At 50.0% G+C, this 24215-nt stretch overlaps 1 protein-coding gene across 1 annotated transcript in view; it reads left to right on the top strand.

Annotated features, from left to right (window-relative positions):
* The window catches only part of SLC29A4 (solute carrier family 29 member 4), a 32159-nt gene extending 11887 nt beyond the window's left edge, over positions 1-20272 (top strand). The window contains exons 3-11 of the mRNA XM_083474789.1: positions 1991-2122; positions 3125-3238; positions 6311-6439; positions 8322-8396; positions 13151-13419; positions 13791-13929; positions 14745-14932; positions 15873-16113; positions 17851-20272. Of these exons, the coding sequence (XP_083330915.1) occupies positions 1991-2122; positions 3125-3238; positions 6311-6439; positions 8322-8396; positions 13151-13419; positions 13791-13929; positions 14745-14932; positions 15873-16113; positions 17851-17993 (1430 nt within the window). The 3' untranslated portion in view covers positions 17994-20272. The remainder of the gene's footprint in view (positions 1-1990; positions 2123-3124; positions 3239-6310; positions 6440-8321; positions 8397-13150; positions 13420-13790; positions 13930-14744; positions 14933-15872; positions 16114-17850) is intronic.
* Positions 20273-24215: the final 3943 nt, after the last annotated feature.

The raw sequence follows: 24215 nt of genomic DNA, 5'->3' as shown, positions 1-24215 counted from the left end.
TATTAGTAATAATAATAATAACAACAACAATAATAATAATAATAATAATAATAATAATAATAATAATAATACAGTCATACCATGGGTTGAAGTTGCTTCAGGTTGAGCATTTTTGGGTTGCACTCCGCAGCGTTACTTCCGGGTTTCACCGCTCGCGCATGCGCAGACCGTCAAAATAATGTCACGCGCATGCGCAGAAGTGGCGAATCGCAACCCACAATTGTGGGTTGCATTTGCTTCAGGATGCGAACAGGGCTCCGGAACGGATCCCGTTTGTATCCAGAGGTACCACTGTAGTGCGATCAAAACATCTGGAGGGCCATACGGTCACCACACATGCGCAGTCCGTACAGACGTGGCGCGTGCGTCACCAGGTGGTTTGCCCCCCCCCTCGGCGTCCCGCCACAGGTGCCTGAGAGGGTTCCTCCACCACTGTAACAGGGTTGTCCAAAAACTTGTAATGAAAAATTTTCCACCTTTCTATATTTCCCAAAAGGAGACGTGGGTCTCCCTTGCCTGGCACAGTAAACGTCACATTTTGCTGTGGATCCAGACCACTTTGCTCCTCTCAGGCCGGGATGAAGGAAACCACGCTCCCCAGCTCAGCCTTAGAGCCAAGCGCAGGATAGTGGTTTTTTGTTTTCTCCCAGGAAACTGTGACCCGCAGCCCAGATTTGCTCTTGGTTTACTGATGGTGGTTTCTTGGAGCAAAACAAAGCAGAAACCTTGGTTTGGTTGTAGAAAACTTAGCCAGGGATTGTGATTTGCTTCTTCTGGGCAATGCTAAACCACATAACTCCAGCACGGCGTGACCAACAGATTTTGCATTTCCTCTGTTTGTTGGACTCTGTTAATCTCTCTGCATATACGCTGGTCTTTCCACACTCCGTGATATGTGATTTGGAGACATTGCACAGCTAAGATCTGGTATTTGAGCACCTCCTGAGTATCCGCCGAAAGGTTGCAATTTGCTGAATGGAATTTAATCAGACTGGTATTTATCGTCTTGAACGTGCATCATTCCCTCAGGCGCTAGATACCCTGCAAGAGCCTGCCGCTTCCGAACATTAATGCCAGCATCTTAAAAATTAAAAGCAGAGAGGGGTGGTTAAATCCCTTTTTCAAGCTGGAATGAGTTTTCTGCTCTGGAACGTCTTCCGTTTTTATCCTCTGGGAGCCCATGAACAGAGATTTATACCCCTGCCTTCTTCATAACAGCTCCAATCCTGTGCACGCTTACTCAGGAGAAGGCCCAGTGAGCAGAGTAGGCGTTATTTGTGAGCAGGGTTGCAATGTTTAGTTGGCTGAATGAATAAAATATTTTATTGTGACGGCACCTGCACATTGTACAGTGGTACCTTGGTTTTCAAACGTCTCGGAAGCTGAACGTTTCGGAACCTGAACGCCAAAAACCCAGAAGTAATTGCTTCTGTTTTCGAACGCACCTCGGAAATCGAACGGCTTCCGCTGTGTGTTTCTCAATTTTTCCAACTGAACTTGCAGCCAGACCTTTGCGCCTTGGTTTTCGAATGTTTCAGAAGTCGAACGCTCTTCCAGAGTGGATTACATTCAAAAACCACTATACTCTTTTCGGCACCTGCAAAAAACATCCCTGCTTGGGCAAGCCTACCCAGATATCCAGAACGCTGGTGTGTTTTTTTGTTTATTGCTGGCTTTCAATTTTTGAATGCATTGTTTTTACGAATCATTTAATTGCCCTATTCTCTTTGTGAGCTGCTTTGAGGTTTTCTTCACTATAAACGCCACAAAATAAATAAATGTAGCCTCTTGCTCACCCTTTCTCCAAACTAAAAAAGCTCCAGACATTGCAACGTTTTCTCATTATCACTCCATCCTTTTGATAATTTTGGGTGCCCTTTTCTGAACCCCTTTTTCCAACTCTGCAACTTCCCTTTTGAGGTGAAGCGACCTTTTCTAGGTCTCCCGCAATCACGTCACTCTTGTTTTCTCTCTTCTCTCCTGGCTATAGCCTGCGAAGACCCTGTGCCCCAGGATCGCTACCATGGGATTTACTTTGCCATGCTGCTAGCAGGGGTCGGTTTCCTCTTGCCTTACAATAGCTTTATCACAGACGTGGACTATCTCCATCACAAATACCCAGGTACTGTTTCCTCAATATTTCAGAAGAACATTCTGGAAGGTCCAAAAATTCAAGTTTAGGCTGTTTTCCCAGAGCCAGTCATTCCACCCCCAGGCATTCAACACTCCTTCAGATATATTCCCCCTCCCTCCTTTCCTTCTTAAGTATTTTTATTTAATTCTATCCATATTATCCAAATAACAAAACATGAGGCAAACACGTGAAAACTAAACCGAATCGTTCCAGGCTGGCGTGGGATGTTAACATTTACAAAAAGAAGTTCTAAAGCTGCTAAGATCGTATATGAGACGAGTTCTTTTGACTATTGGTATCATCGAGACGATGCAGCGACAATATTATTATTTATTCTTGTTTATTCAATTTATATACCGCCCTTTATCAAAAGATCCCAGGGCGGTGTACAACATTAAAAACACATCACGGAACATCAATGATAAAAGCATAATAAGAAATGTAGTACAAAAACATACTGATAGGCAGCGTAATAATAAAGCAATCATCCCAAGAAATATGCCAGAGGAAATATGCCCCTCCTCCAGCTGTGTGTTAGTGGGCAGAGACAAAAGGGTTTATGGGATGTAGGATTTCAGTTTCGATGATGTAAGCAAGGAAAATCGATAGTATTATTAGTTTCTATCGTAATATTTATTGTTTCTTTTAAAACTAAATGCCCAAAACCTTGCAGTGATATCAGTGTATTGAAGCTGAAATCACCAGGTGCGAAAACACTCAAAGCGCCATAGAGATAATTTTAGGAGGTCCAGCTGATGGCTGGAGTTCATAGCTGTCAACTTTTCCCTTTTCTTGCGAGGAATCCTATTCGCAATAAGGGAATTTCCCTTGAAAAAAGGGAAACGTTGACAGTTATGATGGAGTTGCTCCCGCCTTGCTTCTGGTTTGAAGGCAGAGCTGGCAGCCAAGAGAAAGCAAATCTCGTGCACCCGGGGCCTGTATCCTGAAAGCTTATTTTGCCCTCCTTGCTGCCTTCCTCTCCTTCTGCAGGGACCTCTATCGTGTTTGATATGAGCCTTACCTACATCTTGGTCGCTTTGGCAGCCGTCATCCTCAACAACGCGCTGGTGGAAATGTTGAGCCTCCACACCAGGATCGCGGTGGGTAAGTCTGGCCATGCTAAGCTCATGTTAGGCTTACCGCTAATGCAGCGAACCTCTGTGCACAGCTTTCTTCCGTTTGTCAACATCTTCCTTTAAAAGCGCAGATCTCGGGAAAGGTGTAGGCCACGTTTCCCCAACCTCGAGCGCTCCGAGGTCTCAGCTACATTAGTTAAAAAACAGCGTTTCGAATGTGTTATAAACATGCAACACTAGATGGCAAAAAATAAAAATAAAAAAAATTCTTTGCGATTTTCCATTGTGGCCCCCCCTTTGTTATAACAATTTAATTTCTGACATTTATAGCACTTTTCCCCCAGTGTGTAAATCCACTCCAAGTGTTTTGTACAGTGGTGCCTCGCAAGACGAAAAGAATCCGTTCTGTGATTCTCTTCGTCTAGCGGTTTTTTCGTCTTGCGAAGCAAGCCCATTGACGGATTAGCGGATTAGCGCTATTAGCGGCTTTTAGCAGCTTATCGGCTTATCGGATCAGCTGATAAGCGGCTTAGCGGCTTAGAAAAGGGGGGGAAGGGGAAAAAACCCACAGGAACTCGCAAGACATTTTCGTCTTGCGAAGCAAGCCCATAGGAGTTTCATTTTGCGAAGCACCTCCAAAACGGAAAACTCTTTCGTCTAGTGAGTTTTCCGTCTTGCGAGGCATTCGTCTTGCGGGGCACCACTGTACTACAAATCACATCAGTCCCAACCAGATGTTTTGTAGTCCAGAACATCTGGGGGCACCAGGTTAGGGAGAATGCATGCAGCCTCCTAGATGATGATGCAGATGTTGTTGATGATGATAAGTGTGTGTGTGTGTGTGTGTGTGTGTGTGTGTGTATACACATCTGACTGGGTTGCCCCAGCCACTCAGAACAGCTTCCAGCAAAATATAATCTGGTTGACATCCATCTGCCTCAGGAGACAATGGAGGAGTGTGCCTTTGAGGGTGAGGTCAAGCTGTTGGACAATTGCAGCACCTGCTGCAGCTGTAGAGACCGATAGGGGGCAGACGTAGGCAGCCGGGGCAGATGTAGGCGTCCGGTTGCGCTGATTCAGATGCACCAAGGCGTTTCTTGTCTCTGTGCTCCTCCCAGCGGTCATTCCTCCTCAGGTCACTTCTGTGGATCCAGGAGTTGTGGTTGTCTGCAAGGGAATCCCACACAGCAGGGCTGATGTCGCCAGCCTTCATGTCATGTTTGTAGACATTTTTGTAACACAGAGTTGGTCTGCCAACGGGCCTGGTGCCTGAAGCCAGCTCCCCATGGAGCGTGTCCTTGAGGATCCTGCCCCCTTTATTATTTAAATTTATATGCTGCTGTTCCATATAAATATGCTCAAAGCAGCTCACAGCAGAACAGTATTAAAAGCACAACTTTTAGTAAAAAGAACATATTCTGCTGATAGTCCCATGAAGAACCTATTCCAGTAGTGCTGCCTTCAGATGTTCTTGTTCAGATGTCCTTCCATTCTGTGGACCAGACCAAGCCAGTGTAGAGGTCATTGAGACAGGGGTGCAAACATGCTGGGAATGTGGACTTGGGAGAGCGCATTGTTGCCAAAATTTTAGGGGAGAAAGAAAGAGGCGAGGCAGTTGCTAAGTAGGAGGGATTTCCATCCCATAATCCCAGTTCTAGTTCAGGATTTACATCATCACCATCATTGTTATTATTTTACAGTGGTACCTTGGTTCTCAAACTTAATCCATTCCAGAAGTCCGTTCCAAAACCAAAGTGTTCCAAAACCAAGGCACACTTTCCCATAGAAAGTAGTTCAAAATGGATTAATCCGTTCCAGACTAAAAACAAACCCTAAAACAGCAATTTAACATGAAATTTACTATCTAACGAGACCATTGACCCATAAAATGAAAGCAATAAACAATGTACTGCAGTCACACAATCAATCAGTAGCTGAACGGGGTTCCACACAGGAACAAAAACAAACAAAAAAGAGCTGCAAAAATAAAACCGCAAAATAAATAGCAAAAACAGACAGACCTCAGCGTAACACTCAAGACGGAAGTGTGGCACTCAAAACGGAGCACGTTCGGCTTCCGAAAAAAGTTCACAAACCGGAACACTTACTTCCGGGTTTGCAGTGTGTGGGTTCCAAGTTGTTTGAGTACCAAGGCGTTTGAGAACCAAGGGACCACTGTACTTACCTTGCAAAAAACTCAAAGCGATTTACGCCAAGAAACAAGCACATATCTTCAAACCAAATAAAGCATGCCACCCACTCAAGCCAAAAGCCTTGCCAAAAAAGGAAATATTTTTCCTGGCACCTAAATAAATTTAACGACGGTCCCAGGCCAGCCTCTTTGGGGAGAGCATATTCCGCAAGCTGGGAGCCACCACCAAAAAGGCCCCGTTCCCATGTTTCCACCCTCCGGACCTCACCCAGGGAACGAAGAAGAGCCTCAGGTGATGGACACAGTTTCTGGGTCAGTTTGTAGGGTTTCAGTGAATATGGTTGGCTTGCAGCTTGAAGTCAAGTCAAGTAACCGTTATTGGCATTGCATAAGAACATTCAGAATACATTCAGAATAGATAGGCCAGTGTGATCTCGTCGCCACCCCAGTGGCACAGTCACCCACCAAAGGGCAGAAGGGGCAAGCAATCCACCTCATCTCTGTGGGTTTCCAGCAAGGGCAGGATCCTGTAGCATAGTTCGGCGACAAAAAAATCAAATAGAGGAATTTAGCTACTGTCTTTGTGAACTCCTGGTCTCTCTCCTGTAATTAGAAGCGCATGACCTCAGTCTCTGGTTTCCATGTTGGGATACATAGATGGTCTAGAAACCGTTGGCAGAGATCACCATACATTTTACATTTAAGGGCCATGTGAGCTAGAGTTTCCACCAGGTGGGCATCACATGGGCAGATCCTATCTCCTTCTGCCAAACCCGCAAACCTACCCCAAAGGAGGTTAGAAGGATTAGAATTGAACCTAGCCAGCGAAAAAGCCATTCTTTCTTGCGGATTAAACAAAAATTGTAAATAATTAAGTTCCTGCGTTGCAGCTTGAAGCTCCGGGCACTTCCTGCTGAGAAATGATTCCCGCCCCCTTCTCTGTTCCAGGGTACCTGTTTGCCTTGGGCCCCCTCCTCTTCGTCAGCATCTGTGACGTCTGGCTGGACCTCTTCACCCAGGCACAAGCTTACGCCATCAACCTCATTGCCGTGGGCGTGGTGGCCTTTGGTTGCACAGGTAGGCGGGGGGCGGGCAGGGGGCAGCCAGCCTCACAACGGACACGATAATCATAATTTATTATTTCTACCCTGCCCACCCGGCTGGGTTCCCCAGCCACTCTGGGCAGCTCCCAGCAGATTGAAAACAGCATAAAACACCAAACATTAAAAACTTCCCTAAACAGGGCTGCTTTCAGATGTCTTCTAAAAGTCGGATAGTTGTTTATTTCCTTGACATCTGATGGGAGGGTGTTCCACAGGGCGGGCTCCACCACCGAGAAGGCCTTCCGCCTAGTTCCCTGTAACCTCGCTTCTCACAGGGAAGGAACTGCCAGAAGGCCCTCAGAGCTGGACCTCAGTGTCCGGGCTGAACGATGGGGGTGGAGACTGTTAGAATCGTCCTACTCTCATGTAGGACCCTGGTAGGGACACATGCCTGACTGGCATGTTCTCTCCCTCCTGGTCGATCGTTTGAGAGCTTCAAAAGCTTTCTTCAGCCTGAACGTCACAGCAGCTGATACCAAGAGGCATCAGCACACTTACGTTCCTGCAGAGTATTTGCAGTTTGTGTAACAGAACTCAGTAGCTCAGCATTTTGGCTAATTGACTTTATTTACATATAATACACTTGGAGCATTCTGACTTAGCTCCTTCCTCTTCCTCATCAGACAGCAAAGAGAGAGAAAAAAAAGGACAATAGTCCCACTTCACGGAACACAATAATACCAAAACAGCCTGTCTGCATCACTTCCCACTCTGTGGAATGAAAACATATACCGTCATGTGATAGACAACAATCCCATGACTGCAAACATGGAGAAAGGATCCTAACTCCTTCGGGTATACTGGGCTCAGGCCGTTTCCCCTCCCCTTTCATTGCTTTAGCTGAGATTCCTGCATTGCAGAGGGTTGGACTAGATGACCCTTGGAGTCTCTCCCAATTCTACGATTCCACAATTCTGCCATTTTCCTCCCTGAATTCCTCTACTTCCTGTAGACACAGCCCAGATCAAAGGCAGGACTTAAGTGTCACAAAACGAATCCAGAAAGCCGTTTCTGGAATAAGTCTGGATTCAAGCTTGAACTTGCTGGCAGCTTTCTCCAACTCAGTTCCCTCCAGATTTGTGGAATTCTGCTCCCATCAGCCCCAGGCGGCCAAGCCATTGCTGTCCAAAAACAGCTGGAAGCCACTAGGCTGGGAAGGCTGACAGAATAGCCGTGCTCCTAATCTAGGGTTACCAGACGTCCCCGGTTCCCGGGGACAGTCCCTGGATTTGCAAATCTGTCCCCGGAATGTCCCCAGATTTGCAAATCTGTCCCCATAAAACGTTGCGGCGGCAGCCTCAGCAGCCCGGAGCCAGTCTGGTAGTGCAGTTGGCTCTGGCTGGCTTCAGGAGCTGCTCGCTGCCATGGCCCCACCATTTTTCCTCGCCGAAAGTCCCCATATGATGTGTTGCACACAAGACACATCATATGGGGACTTCTGGGAGGCAAACTGGCGGTTGCCACTGCAATGAGCAGTAGGCAGCGAGCAGCTCCTGAAGCCAGCCAGAGCCAACTGCGCTACCAGGCTGGCTCTGGGCTGCTGAATGCCGCTGCTGCTGCCACTGCTGATGGAGAACCGGGGACGTCCGGTGGTACAGATCTCCTGCCCCCTTCCCCCTTTGTTTTGACTGATTGGGGGAGGCTCGGGAGTTGCGGGCGGCTGGCTGTTGCCCAGTTTTTAAAAAACTCTGCACATTTATGTTTCACAGTACACACTACTGACTCCCTGTTGCTACTCAGCTTCAAAAAAAAAAAAAAAAAAAAAAGTGTCCGCGGAGATTCATTGAAAAAAATCTGGTAATCATATCCTAATCCTTTCTTCTGTCTGTCTGTCTGTCTGTCTCTCTCCTCTTAAGTGCAGCAATCCAGCTTTTATGGCTACACCGGGATGTTACCAAAGCGCTACACCCAGGGGGTGATGACCGGCGAGAGTGAGTATTGCCCAAAATCCAAACCCCCATTTTTTAGTTGTTTTCACTTATTTACCATATTGGCCCGAATATAAGCCACACTTTTCTCCCCCCCCCCCAAAAAAAATTCCAACCGTGAAAAGTTAAAGTGCGGCTTAAATTCACGACCTTACAAAAATGGGCTTTTATGATATCGCTGCTGGAACAGACATGCGGAAAAACGGAACAGAAAAATGTTTTATGGCCGATTTGTGAGGTCAAGACTGTTCCTCTGCCATTTGCGGGTGGGGGTGCCTGCGGAATTGTAGCAACTGAATAGCGATTTGCGATGTTAGCGCTTGTACAGCAACTTTTGCGGGCTTGCAAGATCAAAGGCTTAAATTGGCTCGGAGTTACAATTCTACCAACTGCAGCGATTCTTAGCCTGTAACCCAATTTTAAAGGGAGCAGCTTCGGGTACTGTCTCCCCCCCACCTTGAATTTTAAAGGTGCGGCTTATTTGCGGGTGCAGCCTATATCCAGGCCAATACGGTTTATAAGAAGCAAGAATCAATATTCAACAATCCATCTGTCAGGGACTGTTTATCTGTGATTCCTGCATCGCAAGGGGGTTGGAATAGATGACTGTTGGAGATGACAAGCAATCATTTGAAGTACTTATTTCAATAGTGTGTGTGAATGTAAACACATGGCTACTCCAGGGGAGAAACTGCCAACACAGTGCCCACTCCAGGTGCCCATTCCAGGTGCCCACCATCCCTGATCATGGGATCTGTTCAGCCACTGTGAAATCAGGGTGCTGGACTGGATCAGCCATTGGCCCCACCCAGTAGCCTCTCCTTGTGATCTTATGTCAGCCGTGCTGCCGTCATCAGGTGAGGAAGGAGATCTGAAGTCCTGTTTCTTCAGGACCAGCTATGTGTCTCGATATCGAGATCTCCTGATGATGCTTTTCTTAAACCAGCGGTTCTCAACCTGTGGGTCCCCAGATGTTGTTGGACTACAACTCCCATCACCCCTAGCTAGCAAGGCCAGAGCTCAGGGATAATGGGAGTTGTAGTCCAACAACATCTGGGGACCCACAGGTTGAGAACCGCTGTCTTAAAACGATTGTGCAGGGAGGGCTGGGAAACAGCCCAGGTGTATTTGTGTGCAGGTGAAATCCTTCCCTGATCAAAATCACTCTTCCTCGCTCCCAATAATAATAATAATAATAATAATAATAATAATAATACTTTCTTTATATGCCACCCATTCACCTGGGTTTCCCCAGCCACTCTGGGCGGCTCCCAACAACGACAACAAACAGTAAAAACACAATACAACTTCACACACTCAAAACTTCCCTGCTTTTTGTGTGGGGCAAATGCCTTCCCCCAGGGAGGAACTAGAATGGTAAGTGCTCTTCTTACCATGAACAATGAGTTACTAGAGGAGAAGGAATTGGTATTTTTCTCTGCTGTACTTCTGTAGGTATGTGACTGTAGATTCCTAGATTTCCCTCATACAGAGAAGCTGCTGCTGGAGCTGCCATTGATTTCCGTGGGCAGCAAACGCTCCTCAGTAGTGCAGTATTAATCTGACTAATAATGAGTTTGAGCTGGAAGATTAATCAACTGAAACTCCGGAGAAGAGGGGAAGGTTGTTAGATTTCTGCAGCAGGCTGCTAGGAAACCTGCCGTTTCTCTGTCTCGCGAGGGAGGTCGTCTTACGGGGCTGGTTCTTGAGAGCGTCACAGCCCTGCGGCAGAAGAGTCAACCTCTGAGCCCAGCTGACCCAAATTTTGGCCCCAAGGAAATCTAGATTCTGGGGCTGCGGTTAAATAAGGCAAACCCAGCAGACTGGGAAGAGGACGTTCCTGGCTTTGAGGCATTTTGTAATTTGTAAATGGAATAGAATACTGGTCTGTTTCCAGGCACAATTCAAAATGCTGGCTGTAGCCTATAAAGCTCTGTGCTGCTTGTGTCCAGGCTATCAGAAAGACCAGGGTTTCCCAAACTTGACCCTCCAGCTGTTTTTGGACTACAACTCCCACCATTCCTAGCTAGCGGGACCAGTGCTCAGGGATGATGGGAATTGTAACCCCAAATCAACTGGAGACCAAGTTTGAGAAACCCTGCGAAGGATTATCTTCCGTCACCCTCAGAGGACCACTTGGTGGGGTGGCGGGAGAGGGCCTCCTCGGTGGTGGCTCCTCCCAGGCAACTTTGGAACTCCCTGCCTAGGGAAGCCAGACTGGCTCTTGCCATCCTTCTGCCAGCAGGTGAAGCCCATATTGTTCCAACTGGCTTTGGGGAACTGACTGCTTTCAGGAAAGCCCTGGTGCTGTGCTATTTTAATAGATCAATTCAGACACTGAGATATTGTATTAATGTTTAATTATTTTAAATGATTGCGGGTCTGGTCCCCCCCATGTTTTTGGCTGTTTTTGTCTTATCTTTGAGCTACTTTGAGTCCCTGCCAGGGAAAAAGGTGTGGTATTATTATTAAAGGTAAGGATGCTAGCAAAGGTAAAGTTAAAGAAGCCCCTGACCATTAGGTCCAGTCGTGACCGACTCTGGGATTGCGGCGCTTATCTTGCTTTACTGGCCAAGGGAGCTGGTGTTTGTCCACAGACAGTTTTTCCAGGTCATGTGGCCAGCATGACGAAGCCGCTTCTGGCGAAACAGAGCAGTGCACGGAAACGCTGTTTACCTTCCTGCCAGAGCGGTACCTATTTATCTACTTGCACTTTGACATGCTTTCAAACTGCTAGGTTGGCAGGAGCAGGGACCGAGCAACGGGAGCTCACCCCGTCGCGGGGATTTGAACCACCGACCTTCTGATCAGCAAGCCCTAGGCTCTGTGGTTTAGACCACAGCGCCACCCATGACCCAAGGATGCTAGTATAGAGGCCAAATACAAGTGTTTTTGCACATGCATGTAATAATAATAATAATATCTTTGGAACGTAACCCCTGTGCAAGATGCGACCATATTGAAGTCTTATAGTTGGAGGTTTCTGCAGCACAGATGAGGCTCAGGGTTGCATCTGGCTTGCCAGGGTCCCCTTGCTGTATTCCCTACCTCCTTCCCCCTTCTTTGTAGAACTGTGTGTGGGAAAGTTAAGGATAGTAAAAAAAGGTTATATTAAATAAGTATTATCCTTCCTTCACTCACGCTAGTAAGTGATGTAGCAGAGCAGATTCCCCTCAATATAGCTGGAAGCTAGTGTGCAGATTTGTTTGAATCTCTTAGATAATATTATTCCCCGGTGTCTCCTTTAATCCCACTTAAAAGAATAAGGACATGGGAGTCTTTCTGAGTACAGTGGAAGCTCGTCTTATGTACCATCCTCCTTGTGAATGCTGCAGGTTACGAGCTCCACTAAGCTGGAAGTAGATGCTCACGGTTGCGAACTTTGCTCTGGGGTGCGAGCAGAAGTCGTGCGCCAGTGCCAGCAGCGGGAGGCACCATTAGCGAAAGTGTGCCTCAAGTTATGAGCAGTTTCAGCTCAAGAACGGACCTCTGGAACGGATTAAGTTTGTAACCGGAGGCCCCACTGTAAAGTCACAAAATGTTTACTCACATTTCAGTTCACGATTTGATCCCTGAAAGGCAGAATTTACAGTGGTACCTTGGGTTAAGAACTTAATTCATTCTGTAGGTCTGTTCTTAACCTGAAACTGTTCTTAACCTGAAGCACCACTTTAGCTAATGGGGCCTCCCACTGCCGCCGCACGATTTCTGTTCTCATCCTGAAGCAAAGTTCTTAACCCGAGGTACTATTTCTGGGTTAGCAGAGTCTCTAACCTGAAGCGTCTGTAACCCGAGGTACCACTGTGCTTGGTAGTTACACAAAGAAACTGTGAGTTGATCTCATATGGAGACTGAACTCAGGTGCTGCTGGCTGAGAGCAAGCAGACAGCGAAATTATGTTGAAATAACAAAATGGCTGCAGGAGAGCAGCATGGCAGCAAAAGACAGAGCAAGACAATAGAAAGACAAAACAGAATGAGAAGCTGGCTGCATGACTTGGCTTTTTATGGAGTCAGCCCATCTCCCAGGTCACATGCAGGGGGGAGATGCTCCAGGAAGTTACCCTGACTGGACGTCCCCCTGCCTGTGCCAACTCTAGGGAAATGAGGAATGTTGCATTTGACTGCACCAGCGGATTACGTCCCACACTGTGGAGTTGGAAGGGACCCTGAGGGTCATCTAGTCCAACCCCCTGCTTTGCAGTAATCGGGGTCTGGGTGTTGTTCAGTTGTTTCCGTTTTTATTTTCATTGTGTACAGTGGACCCTCTGGATACAAATTTAATTTGTTCCGGGGGCCTGTGCGCACCCTGAAAAATCTGTATCCAGAGGCGCCGGGTTTGCCGCTTTCGCAACCCGAAGTTGCGAAACGTAACCCAAGGGTCTACTGTACAGTCATACCTCATGTTACATTTGCTTCAGGTTGCGCGTTTTCAGGTTGTGTCCTGCGGTGACCAGGAAGTCCTGAAAGGGTTACTTCTGGGTTTCATCGCTTGCGCATGCGCAGACACGCAAAATGACATCACGCGCATGTGCAGAAGCAGCAAATCGCGACCCGCGCATGCGTAGACGCGGGTTGCGTTATTTTCAGGTTGCGAACGGGCCTCCGGAACAGATCCTGTTCACAACCAGAGGTACCACTGTATTTGTGTTTTTATATTGTAACTTTATCCTGTGAGACCTGAGGGTATAGGGCGGTATATAAATTTAGTAACAGCAATAATAATAACCGCCCGCTTTTCTGCTCTCGCTTCCTCAGGCACCGCCGGGGTCATCATTTCGCTGAGCCGCATCTTCACCAAACTCCTCCTGTCGGACGAGAAGGAGAACACCATCATCTTCTTCTTCATCTCCATCACCCTCGAGCTCCTCTGCTTCATCCTCCACCTCCTGGTGAAGCGGACGCACTTTGTGAAGTACTACACGGCCCGCTCTCGGGACAGGGGGGCCCCCGAGTGCAGGGGGGCTGGGGTCCACGGCTCCGGGTACAGGGTCCACCACGACGTCACGGCCGAAGACATCCGATTTGTAAGTGGCCCCTTCCGCGTGCAAAGTGAGCCCACGTGTTGGGCAGGGGGTGTCAGGATGGAACCACTTTTTCTCTATCGCATTTGAAAATTCAGATTATTGTTGTTTTTAATTTTAAAACAGCCGTGTCTTGAGCAAATAATTTAAATAGACAGCGCGTATATGATACCGAGCGACAGAATAATCTGGCCACAATAAGGAAACTTTGTCCATGGTATGATTATTTTCCACCTAATCATTTCTACGTCTCTCTCTCTCTGTGAATATTGAATTAAAGACCTTGGTAAGCCGTGAGGGAGGGGGGGGGGTCAGATTCCCTGCAGCCTGACCGGTGCGGAGGCTGGTTGTTTCCTCCTCTTTTGCTCTCTCAGGAGAACCGGCCGGGCGGGCAGGAGGCCTCCCCCCCAGAAGCCTTTGGGCAGGAGGGGGAGCTGGCTGGCGGCGGAGGCACCTATGTGAGATTTGACGTCCCTCGGGCCAAATTTCAGAGGAGCTGGCCGAGCTTCAGAGGTAAGGGCGAGGGGTCCCTCCCAGGGGCGTCGCAAGGGGTGTGTGGGGGTGCGGTCCGCCCCGGGTGTCAGGCCTGGGGGGGTGACAAAATCTCCCCGGGCGGATCGGCGTGGCGGTGCTCGCACTCCCGGCGGGCAGATTTTTGGGATTGGCGCAATTGTTGGCGCGGAAATATGTCCGCTGATAGTGCAAATATGCCCAGCGATCAGTCTGGCACCCCCCCCCGGCAGACAGCGTTTGTACCCCCCCCCCCCAATGGGAGGCTCTCGCATCCCCTGCGGGCAGTTTTATATGATTGGCAGTTGGATTTTCTCACTTGGTGGGCAGCGCTGGGTAACCTTTGGGCAACCTTCCCTAAAAAAAGCTCAACTGAAAAAAGCTCAACAATAACTCTGGGCAACGTTCCAAAAAATTGCAATGGTGGGGGGGGTGACCAAAAATATATATTCCACCAGGTACCACCTGACCTTGCTACGCCTCTGATCCCTCCAGTGGCGTAGCGTGGGTTGTCAGCACCCGGGGCAAGGCAAGTAATTTGTGCCCCCTAACCCGTGGATTTGCGCCCCCTAACCCTAACCCCCAGATGTTGCGCCCGGTGTGGCTGGCCCCCCCTGCACCCCCATGCTACGCCACTGGATCCCTCCTGGGGAGAAAGGTGCCCAAGACTTTTGTGGGTTCAGCTGCTGCCTGGCCTTTCCCCACGATGTTGTTCCCTGCTGTGGAAACCCCTGTCTGCCCCTTTGTAAAAAGGATGCAAACTCCCCAGTCCCAGTTACACCGTGACCCCCATCTCCTTTGCCGCCCCTCCTTTGCAGACATGATGCTCCACCGATACATCGTCTCGAGAGTCATCTGGGCATACATGCTCTCCATCGCGATGACGTACTTCATCACGCTGTGCCTCTTCCCCGGACTGGAGTCAGAAATCCGGAACTGCACCCTCGGGGAGTGGCTTCCCATTCTCATCATGGCCATCTTCAACCTCTCTGACTTTGTGGGCAAGGTAGGAACTGGCTGCCCCCCCATCTGAAGTAGGTACCCAGCGCCCCACTGAGAAGAGGGATTTTGAGTTAATTTATTCCAGACATTAGCAAACTCTGGCCCTCCAGATGTTTGGGACTACAGTTCCCATCATCCCTGACCACTGGTCCTGTTAGCTAGGGATGATGGGAATTGTAGTCCCAAACATCTGGAGCGCCAGAGTTTGCCTATGCCTGATTTATTTACTCCATTCATGCGCCACCTTTTTCTCCAAGTACAAACATAATAGAAAAAAACCCAATTTAAAATACAGGTTAAAATGCAATTTAAGATGCAGCCTCATTTTTAAAGTAGCCCATAGATCAAAATCGTAAGGGGAGGGAAACATAAGGGTTAGACTGAGTCCAAACCAAAGGCCAGGCGGAACAGCTCTGTCTTGCAGGCCCTGCAAAAAGATGTCAAGTCCTGCAGTGCCCTAGTCTCTTGTGACAGAGCGTTCCACCAAGTCAGGGCCAGTACTGAAAAGGCCCTGGCCCTAGTTGAGACCAATCTAACCACCTTGCGACCTGGGACCTCCAAAATGTTGTCATTTGTGGACCGCAAGATCCTCCACAGGGCATATCAGGAGAGGCGGTCCCATAGGTACGAGGGTCCTAGGTCGTATAGGGCTTTAAAGGTCAAAACCAGCACCTTAAACCTGACCCTGTACTCCACCGGGAGCCAGTGCAGCTGGTTTAGCACCAGGTGAATGTGATCCTGTGACAAGGACCCTGTAAGGAGCCTCGCCGCAGCAGTCTGCACCCGCTGGAGTTTCTGGATCAGTCTCAAGGGCAGCCTGCATAGAGCAAGTTACAGTAGTCAAGCCTGGAGGTGACCGTCGTGTGGATCACTGTGGCCAGATCGGGGTGAGAAAGGGAAGGGACCAACTGCTTAATATGCCACCTTCCTCTTTGCCCTTCCAGATCCTGGCTGCCTTGCCTTACGACTGGAGGGGCACACACCTCCTCATCTATTCCTGCCTGAGGGTCGTCTTCATCCCGCTCTTCATCATGTGCGTCTACCCCAATGGGAAGCCCACCTTCGGCCACCCGGCCTGGCCCTGCATCTTCTCCCTCCTGATGGGCATCACCAACGGCTACTTTGGCAGCGTGCCCATGATCCTGGCAGCAGGCAAAGTGAGCCCCGAGCAGCGGGAGCTGGCAGGTAAGCGGGGGGGGGGGGAGCCTGCTGCCCTGCCCTGCAGGGGGGTCATCGTGGAGGAAGGGGCTGGCAGAGTATCCACAGGGCCTTGCAGAGCCAGGCAGAGGCCCGGGCCAGGTAGATAATGTGCCCCCCCTTTTAAGCATGGGGATAACTGAAGTCTTATAAATAAGTAAGTATATAAATAATTTTCACAAAAGTTATGCTGACAAATAATTTTATTTCAAGACTTGAACCGTATCTGCATATAAAGACAAAATGGAAAATATAGATATACAATAGTGCTTTCTAAAAATACACAGGGAAAAGGATTATTTTATGTATTTACATTTAAAATTGCTTTCCTAGCTTTGTTTTCTGCAAATTCTTGAATTCTATGTACCGTAGTTTTTGCTCTATAAGATGCACCGGAGACACACCTAGTTTTAGAGGAGGAGAGCAAGGAAAAAAATGTTCTCTCCCTCTCTGCTCAGCGCCTCTCCAGCAAAGCGGGAGGAGAAATGGAAGGGGCTCCATTTTTCCTCCTGCTTCGCTGAAGGGGCGCTGCGCAGAGAGGGAAAGCTGTTGTCCCTGAAGCCAGGAGAGCAAGAGGGATCGATCCCTCTTGCTCTCCTGGCTTCAGCGAAAGCAGCGCAGCCTGCATTCGCTCCATAAGACACACACACATTTCTCCTTACTTTTTAGGAGGGGGAAAGTGCGTCTTATAGAGCGAAAAATATGGTACTCCTCGGGTGTAGGTAATATTCCTGGCCTAGTCAACAAAATTTTAAACAAATGGCCACATCTTCATCAATTTTTCACAATTTTTTTTAAAAAATTAGCGATAAGAAAGCCAACACACTTATCTTTAAGGTACGTGTGGTTTTAATTTTTGGCAAACAAGATTTCAAACAAAAACTCACCAATTTTTAACAGCATGAAAAACATGGTCCACCATCAAGTTCGCGGCATGCTGGCTGCTGGAGCCTTGGTCGCCTCCAAACACCCGGCGCCCATTCTGCGCTCCTCTGCGGAGCCAATCGCAGGCCCCGCCCTGGACGCTGGGGAAGCTTTTCTCTCGTGCTGCCAGCCAGGACCCCAAGGAATCTGCCCACCACCACCGCCTCCTTTGTGCCTCCGTCTTCTCCCCCGTGCATCTCCTGTGATTGGGAATATTCTGACCGAGGCCCCTTTTGGAATCGGAGGTCAGGGCCGAGTGGCCCATATGCCCCCCCCCCTCTGTCTGGGCCTGAGTATCCGCAAAGGGAAGATTCGCACCTGGGTCCCATTGCACCGACGCTCATCTCACTTTATTGGCTGAGGGAGCCGGCTTACAGCTTACAGGTCGTGTGGCCAGCATGACTAAGCCGCTTCTGGCAAACCAGAGCAGCGCATGGAAATGCCGTTGACCTTCCCGCCAGAGCGGTACCTATTTATCTACTTGCACTTTGACGTGCTTTCAAACTGCTAGGTGGGCAGGAGCTGGGACTGAGCAACGGGAGCTCACCCCGTCGCGGGGATTCGAACTGCCGACCTTCTGATCGGCAAGCCCTAGGCTCTGTGGTTTAACCCACAGCGCCATCCGCATCCCAAGAACCAAGGTACCACTGTAATAATAATTTTTATCGTTTTTTTGGCTGGCCATCCGTCAGGGAGATTTTAGCTGTGGCTCCTGCATTGCCCAGGGCTAGACAAGATGACTCTTGGGGTGCTGCCCTGTTTAACCCTTTGCCCTCCTTGTCTCCTTTCCCTCCTTCCCAGGTAACACCATGACCGTCTCCTACATGTCGGGCTTGACTCTGGGCTCGGCCGTGGCCTATTTCGCTTACAGCCTCACCAGCCTGTCCCACAGCACCTGCTTCCGCACCGAGACCTACAACAGCTCCATCACGCCAGGGTACTGAGAGGAGGCTCCCCCCAGGGCCGCCTCCGCTTCCTCCTCCGACTGGCAGGGTCCCAGGCAAGGTGGGGAGGGGGAGAGAGAGAGAGGAGGGGTCTCCCACGAGGCTGCCGTTCTGCAGGAGCAGCTGCCGCTGGACCGTGTTAGGAAACGCAAAGCGACCATCTTCCTCCTCGCTCCGGCTGAGAAGGGGAAGGACCAGCAGCAGGGAAGCTCTCCTCTGCAAGGCTTCTTGGAATTGGGAGGGGACCCTCAGGGGTCATCCATCCCAACCCCCTACAGTGCAGGAGCTGGAACTGAAGAGTCCCTGACAAGCGGCCATCCAAAAGAAAACCTCCACAGAAACAGAGTCCACTGCCTTCTGAGGAACTCCATTCCACTGTCAATCAGCTCTTACTGTTCGGTGCAGGATAATTCCCCCAGGGGCCAGATCCCTGCTCCCATCTGGCCCCTTTCCTCGGGGGTAGGAGGAACACCTCCCACCCCAATGCAAGTTCTCCTGCCACCCTTGAGAGGTAGGACCCCTGACGAGTGCTGCCGCTCGCTGGGCTTGGGGGCGGCCCGGCTTCTGTGAATTTGTGGGGAAGGGGATTCAGAAAGGGTTCGGCTTTGTCCCAAAGTGGGGAGGGGTATGGCTTTGTCCCCCCTGACTTTGGAGGGGGCTTCGACTGGGGTGGAGGCAGGAACCCCGAGACAGCTTGTTCACACACCAGCCTTTCCTCCCTGAAGCCGATTGGTCCCGTCGTCGTAAATTTTGTCCTGTCGTGAGAGTTGTCCAATCGAAATTAAAATAGGCGCCCTGCTTTTACGTTGCAGAGGAGAGTAAGTGCGTGGTTTGGCTTTGTCTGGATCACACTGCGCAAGGCTGCAGGGGAGCGGTTTTTTCAATTTGAAAAATATTCAGTTCAGAATCAACAGCTCCCTTCACACAGAAAGCTAGCATGTTGAAGGGCCTAGCCGGGTCTTCTCCCTGACTTGCTACCGGTGCAATTTTTCTAGAAAAAGAAGTGCTGGAACTCACCCTTGTTCTCTTGGAATGGCAATGGTGCCAACCCAAGAGGGGCTGGAACTGAGTTCCAGGGAGTTCTGGGTGAAAAAAGGCCTTACTTGCTACCTTTCTAAGTGCAGGGCAGTTATGTGAAAACTGAGAATTCAAACAGGAGATTTCCCACCTCCGCAAGTTTCTAAAGCAGAGACTGCCCTGCCGGAAGTATAAATTGGCTGTTATCTCTCGGGGGCCAGAAAGGTCACATGGATAAATTATCTGGTCCTAAGAGTTTTAGGAATCTTTACTCCAAAGTATTAAGGGATGGGAGAAGCAAGCTACTGGTTCTGTATCTCCGCCATGCCTTTTTATTGAGGAAGCAAACCAGCTAAACCCAAAAAAACCTTCTGATCCTGCACCCAGGTGGACAGTTTTATTCCCAAGGCCTCTTCTGTCCTAGTTGCAGACCCCTCTCCATTGGGCTAGTCTCCAAAATGAGCTTGCCTGAAGCAGAGATGGACGAGATGTATCTCTGCACAAGTCAGGATGGATCTCCTCGCTTTCTAGAAGCACCAAACCTGTATCTCTGGGTGCAGTGCCATCGTGATGGCGGACAGCCTCTCTGAAGCCAGCTAGCTGCTAATAGCGGCTTGCTTTTCGCACCGAGAATGTCCAAGATGCAGATTGCCTTCAGCAATTGTCTTGGACATCTGGGGAAACCCCTCCCAATAGCTGCAGACAGAAAAAGGGGTGTGTGTGCACGGGGAGGGTTGCTCGGATATGATGTGGAGAGGAAAATGGCGGGTGGGGAAGGGTGCCGGAGGGGAAGCACCCCTTCCCTCCCGCCCTCAAGCTGTATCCTCCCCTTGGCTGTTTGGCAGCCGTTTCGTCCACTAGGCTCCCACATTTCTGTGTCTTCTGCCAAAGGTCTGTTTTTGTCTCTTTCTCCCACATGTGCAACCACCCCTCTCCCTGGCCCCCAAAGTCCCGCTGTCGGCCTCATTTCTGCACTCGGCGTGGCACCGGTTTTGCTAATCCGGTTAGCGTGGCACACCCTCATTGAAGCGCTGCAGCCTGGACTCCGTTGCCAGGTCCCCCCTCGCACCCAGCTATGTGTGTCTCTTGTTCAACACAGCCAGCCCTCCGTGGCCTGCACCCATGAGAGCCACGGGCCGGGCCACAGAACAGGTTCTTCGAGGAGGGCAGGGCGTTGTGAAGTCTTGTGTGCGTGTGGCGTGTGCATGTGTGTTTGCTGACAAATAAAACTGTTGGGTTGGGTATGTCCCCCCTAAAGAAAACGCACGTGCAGTTCAGTTTTTCTGTCTCAAGGAGGGTTGGTGGAGCATAAAACGGGGGGGTGCACAGACTTCGTTCTTCCTGCAGAGGTGCCCTCAACACGTGGGAAGTGGGGATTTGAACCCTGGTGTCGCCCACATCTGACACTCTAAGCACTACTCCTCTGTGTGCAAACAACAATTTTATTATTTATATCCCGCCCATCTGGACCAACGATCCCCACGCATTTCAAAGGCTCCTGTTGATTTCCACCACCACCTAAGATTAATCTCCAGCCATGTTTCTTTTCTGCAACCAGACACCTGTGTGTCTAGTTGATTCCCCCCAACCAGCCCCACTGCAGCTCTTGAAACAAATAAACGAAAAGGAGGAGGACCCAGGCATTGCTTGCAGGACTGCTGGTCTGATCCAGACATTTTCATTTTCATGGTGAAAGGTCATCGCACAGTGGTAGAGCAGACAGGACCGGCAAAGACCTCTGCCAGAAAGAAGCGTCCCAGTTGCTCCTTTTAGGATTCTGGCAAGGGGCAAGGGGCAAGACACCCGCTCTGGGGGCAGCAAAGGGCCCACGGCTGCCCCTTGCCAGCACAGGCGGTTGGGTCTTGCAGGGAAGGGAGTGAGGCAGGATAATCTGCCGTCAACAGAAAAGTGATTCTGAGCACCATGGGGCAGTAGCCTGACTTGGCCCCGAAAGTGGATTTTGTAAGTTAACCACAGGAGGCTTGGCTAGATGTTGGACAGGTCATGTCGATGCCAAGGGGCTGGGGGGCAGGGACCTTGTGGCCTTCCAGATCCAGCCAGCCATGCTGAGGGGGCCTGGTGGGACTCCCACGACATTGGGATGTCCGCAGGTTCCCTGTCCCTGTGTGAGAAGGCAGTTTGGGATCGAACAGAAGGCCTGCAGCTCAGTGGCAGAGGGTCTTCCTTGCAAGCAGGTCGCAGGTAGGGTTGGGAGAGATTTATACCTGAAATCCTGACAGTCAGTGCTGAGCTCGATGGACCAGGTGGGTCTGTATAAAGCTTTCTATGTTCCAATAAACCACTCGGCCTGCATCTGAATATGCAGCCCCAAGTATGCATGCAGGTGGATGCAGTGCAGAGAAACAAAAAAAAATACATGTGCATTTTATCTGCAAGTGCCCTGGAAAGGAGCAGGCAAGGCAAAAGTTGTGCAAATTACACATCAGACTGGCCTGCAAGGAAGAATGGAGGAGGCTGTAGCCCTTTAGCCACCAGATGACGACGTTGTAGGCACCCATAGCCTAGTGTCTCCTAGTGGGTGCTGCTTGGGAAGAAGGTGTTGGGAACTGGGAACTTAGCCGCCGCCACTCGAAGCTTGCTCAGCTGGCAGAGGAGAAAAGTCTGCTGTGGGTGTGGGGCAAAGGACTTCATACAGGTGTGTGGACTCAGAAGCAGCTCCCCACCTGCCTAGCAGGGCTGGGCCTCCACCACACAGCTGTGCCAGTGGGCACTGCAGCTGGAAGACACACCTTGGCATAATGTACTCACTGATGATTCTGGTTCACTCTTCCTGTTTTGGTACTGTGATGTTTCTTGCCAAAGCGGCAGAGCTTATGGCTGTCCCTTTAAAGATCAGGCGATGGTATATGATACCCTTCGCACCTAACCCCAAACCCAAACTTGTGATGTTTCTAAAAGATTGACAAATGGGGTGGTTGTTTTTTGCTGGGGCAGGGCACACACACCAAAGGGAGACCTAAGTTTGGGGCGTGCTTTTCAGCAGGACAAAAAAGGTCTGCCTGAATTTGCAGAGATCTATAAAGAGACTATTCTTGAACTGCTAAAATACACATGAGAATAGTAAGTGAACTGTTTATCAAACAGATTTCTTACTCTCCATATATCTATCAAATTTAACATTTGAGCCAATTCAAAGAAAGTCTTTGGTAATCTAAGGCAGGGCAAAATTAAATCACCTCTGTAATAAAAGAGAGTAATTATTTACAAACCCTAAGCTCCTGGGGCATATATATAAACATTTAAAGCAAACTGGAATCTCCCCCCCCCATAAGGTATGTCCTAAAAAGAGACACTTGAAATGTCAAAGGCTATCAAGAGGTGTGTCTTCTGCCTCCTCCAGAAGCTGTGCAATGAAGGCACCAGGCACTCCTCTGTGAGAAGGCAGTCCCACAATTCAGGGGCCACCACAGAGAAGGCCTTCTCCCCTTCGCCCCCCCCCAAGCCTTTGAGAATGGAGGAACAACCAAGAGGGCCCCCTCTGCCAATCTCAGCACCCAAGAAGGTCTGTAGGGAAGCAGGCAACCTTGAAGGTCTTTGGGGTCCGAGTCCTTCAGGGCTTCTGACATCAGCACCTTGAATTGGGCCCAGAAACAAACTGGCAACCAGGGCAGCTGTTTGAAAATGGGGGATATATGGACTGTAAAGGGAAGCCCAGACAGATTTATGGGACCAGTCAAAGCTTCCATGTTGTCCTCCAGGGCAGCCCCACGTTGAGCTCATTGCATTATTGTAATCTGAAAGGTTATGGGAGCAATTTCAGGATAGAGTGAATTTCAAGGGGGGGGGGTATTCGCTGCCCCCTGCCAGCTCCTTCCTCCGAACACCTTTTATTCCCCAGGATGATGATGATGATGATACAGCCTTTTGAGAGTTGGGGCATATTTTGGCCAACTAAAGACAGTGGGAAGGAGGTAGGAAAGTGCCCTTGCCTGTGCTGGGCCCGGGGGTAACCCGAGTAACGCGGTCCAGGTCCGGTCCCGAATCCAAGGGTTATGTGAGGAGTCAGTCTGACAGGGCCAAGGCAGGACACGAGGCAGGAAACCAGGCGAGGTCAAGCACAGGATCACAGGCAGGTTCTGACAAACAACAATGTTGCTTCCACAACCTGGGGCAGGGTCCAACAGCCTTTTATCTCTGTCAGGGTAACGGCCAGTCCTGATCCCCCGGCGACTCACCTCCCTGTTTCGCCCGAAGGCGAGCACTCCTCCTGCGAGTACTCGGGTCTCTCCTTCTCTCAGACCTCAGACTCTGCAGCTCGTGAGACATTGGTGGGTTACTAGACCCAGGGGCCGCCTCAGCCTCCCCTGACCCAAACGGTAGTGGAGCAGCTGTAAGTGATGGCCCAGCTGGAGGCAACAAGGTAATCCCCACATCTGGAGCCAGGGCAGGCTCAGCCCCCTGACACAGCCCAGCTGCTGCTTGTTGCAGGGGAACCTGTGCAGACTGGGACTCTTCAGAATCAGGCCCAGACTAGGTTCAGATGCCACCTGAGGCAAAGGATCCCATGTAGACTGAGACCCGTCTGGCTCCGAGTCCCAGGCCATCACATTGCCTTTTGCATCTCTCCTTGAAATTTGCTTTCGCCCCTCCAAATAGCCAACATTACCCCCACTCCTAGCCTGGCTTCCCCACTTAGAAAAAGGGGGTCGCTGCAGAAAACAAGGTGGCATTGCCCCAGTGGGCTGGATTGTGAACAGATGCAGCAGGCAGCTTGCAGCAGACATGGTGAGGCTCAAATGCTCATGCTGGGAGCACATTCTGTGGGAACTGCCAAGGTGAACTGTGGGGTTTCTCCACACACACACCCCACTGTGGAGAGGTGGCGTTTATTCCTTGCTTCCAGGCTGCTTGTCTCATTTGCGCCGTAACCCTTAGCGGGGTGGGTGGAGGTATGGGGGGAAGAAGGCTGAGGGCCAGCCAGGCCTCTGAACACAACAGCCCCAGTCCAGGTAACATGTGAGGATACCCAGAGCTTACAGGGTTAACACCTCAAGGGAAATAACGTCCTGTCACTGGGATGTGTTCCCATACGGCTGTTGTACTTGGTTATGTAAACGGCCTCGGTCCTGTATACCTGAAGGAGTGTCTCCACCCCCATCATTCAGCCCAGACACTGAGGTCCAGCTCCGAGGGCCTTCTGGCGGTTCCCTCATTGTGAGAAGTGAGGCTACAGGGAACCAGGCA

Source organism: Podarcis liolepis, assembly GCF_965112155.1.
Source record: "Podarcis liolepis genome assembly, chromosome: 14".
In the NCBI taxonomy this organism is placed as follows: Eukaryota; Metazoa; Chordata; class Lepidosauria; order Squamata; family Lacertidae; genus Podarcis; species Podarcis liolepis.
The sequence above is the reverse complement of the archived record's forward strand: the minus strand, read 5'-3'. Positions and strand labels throughout refer to the sequence as shown.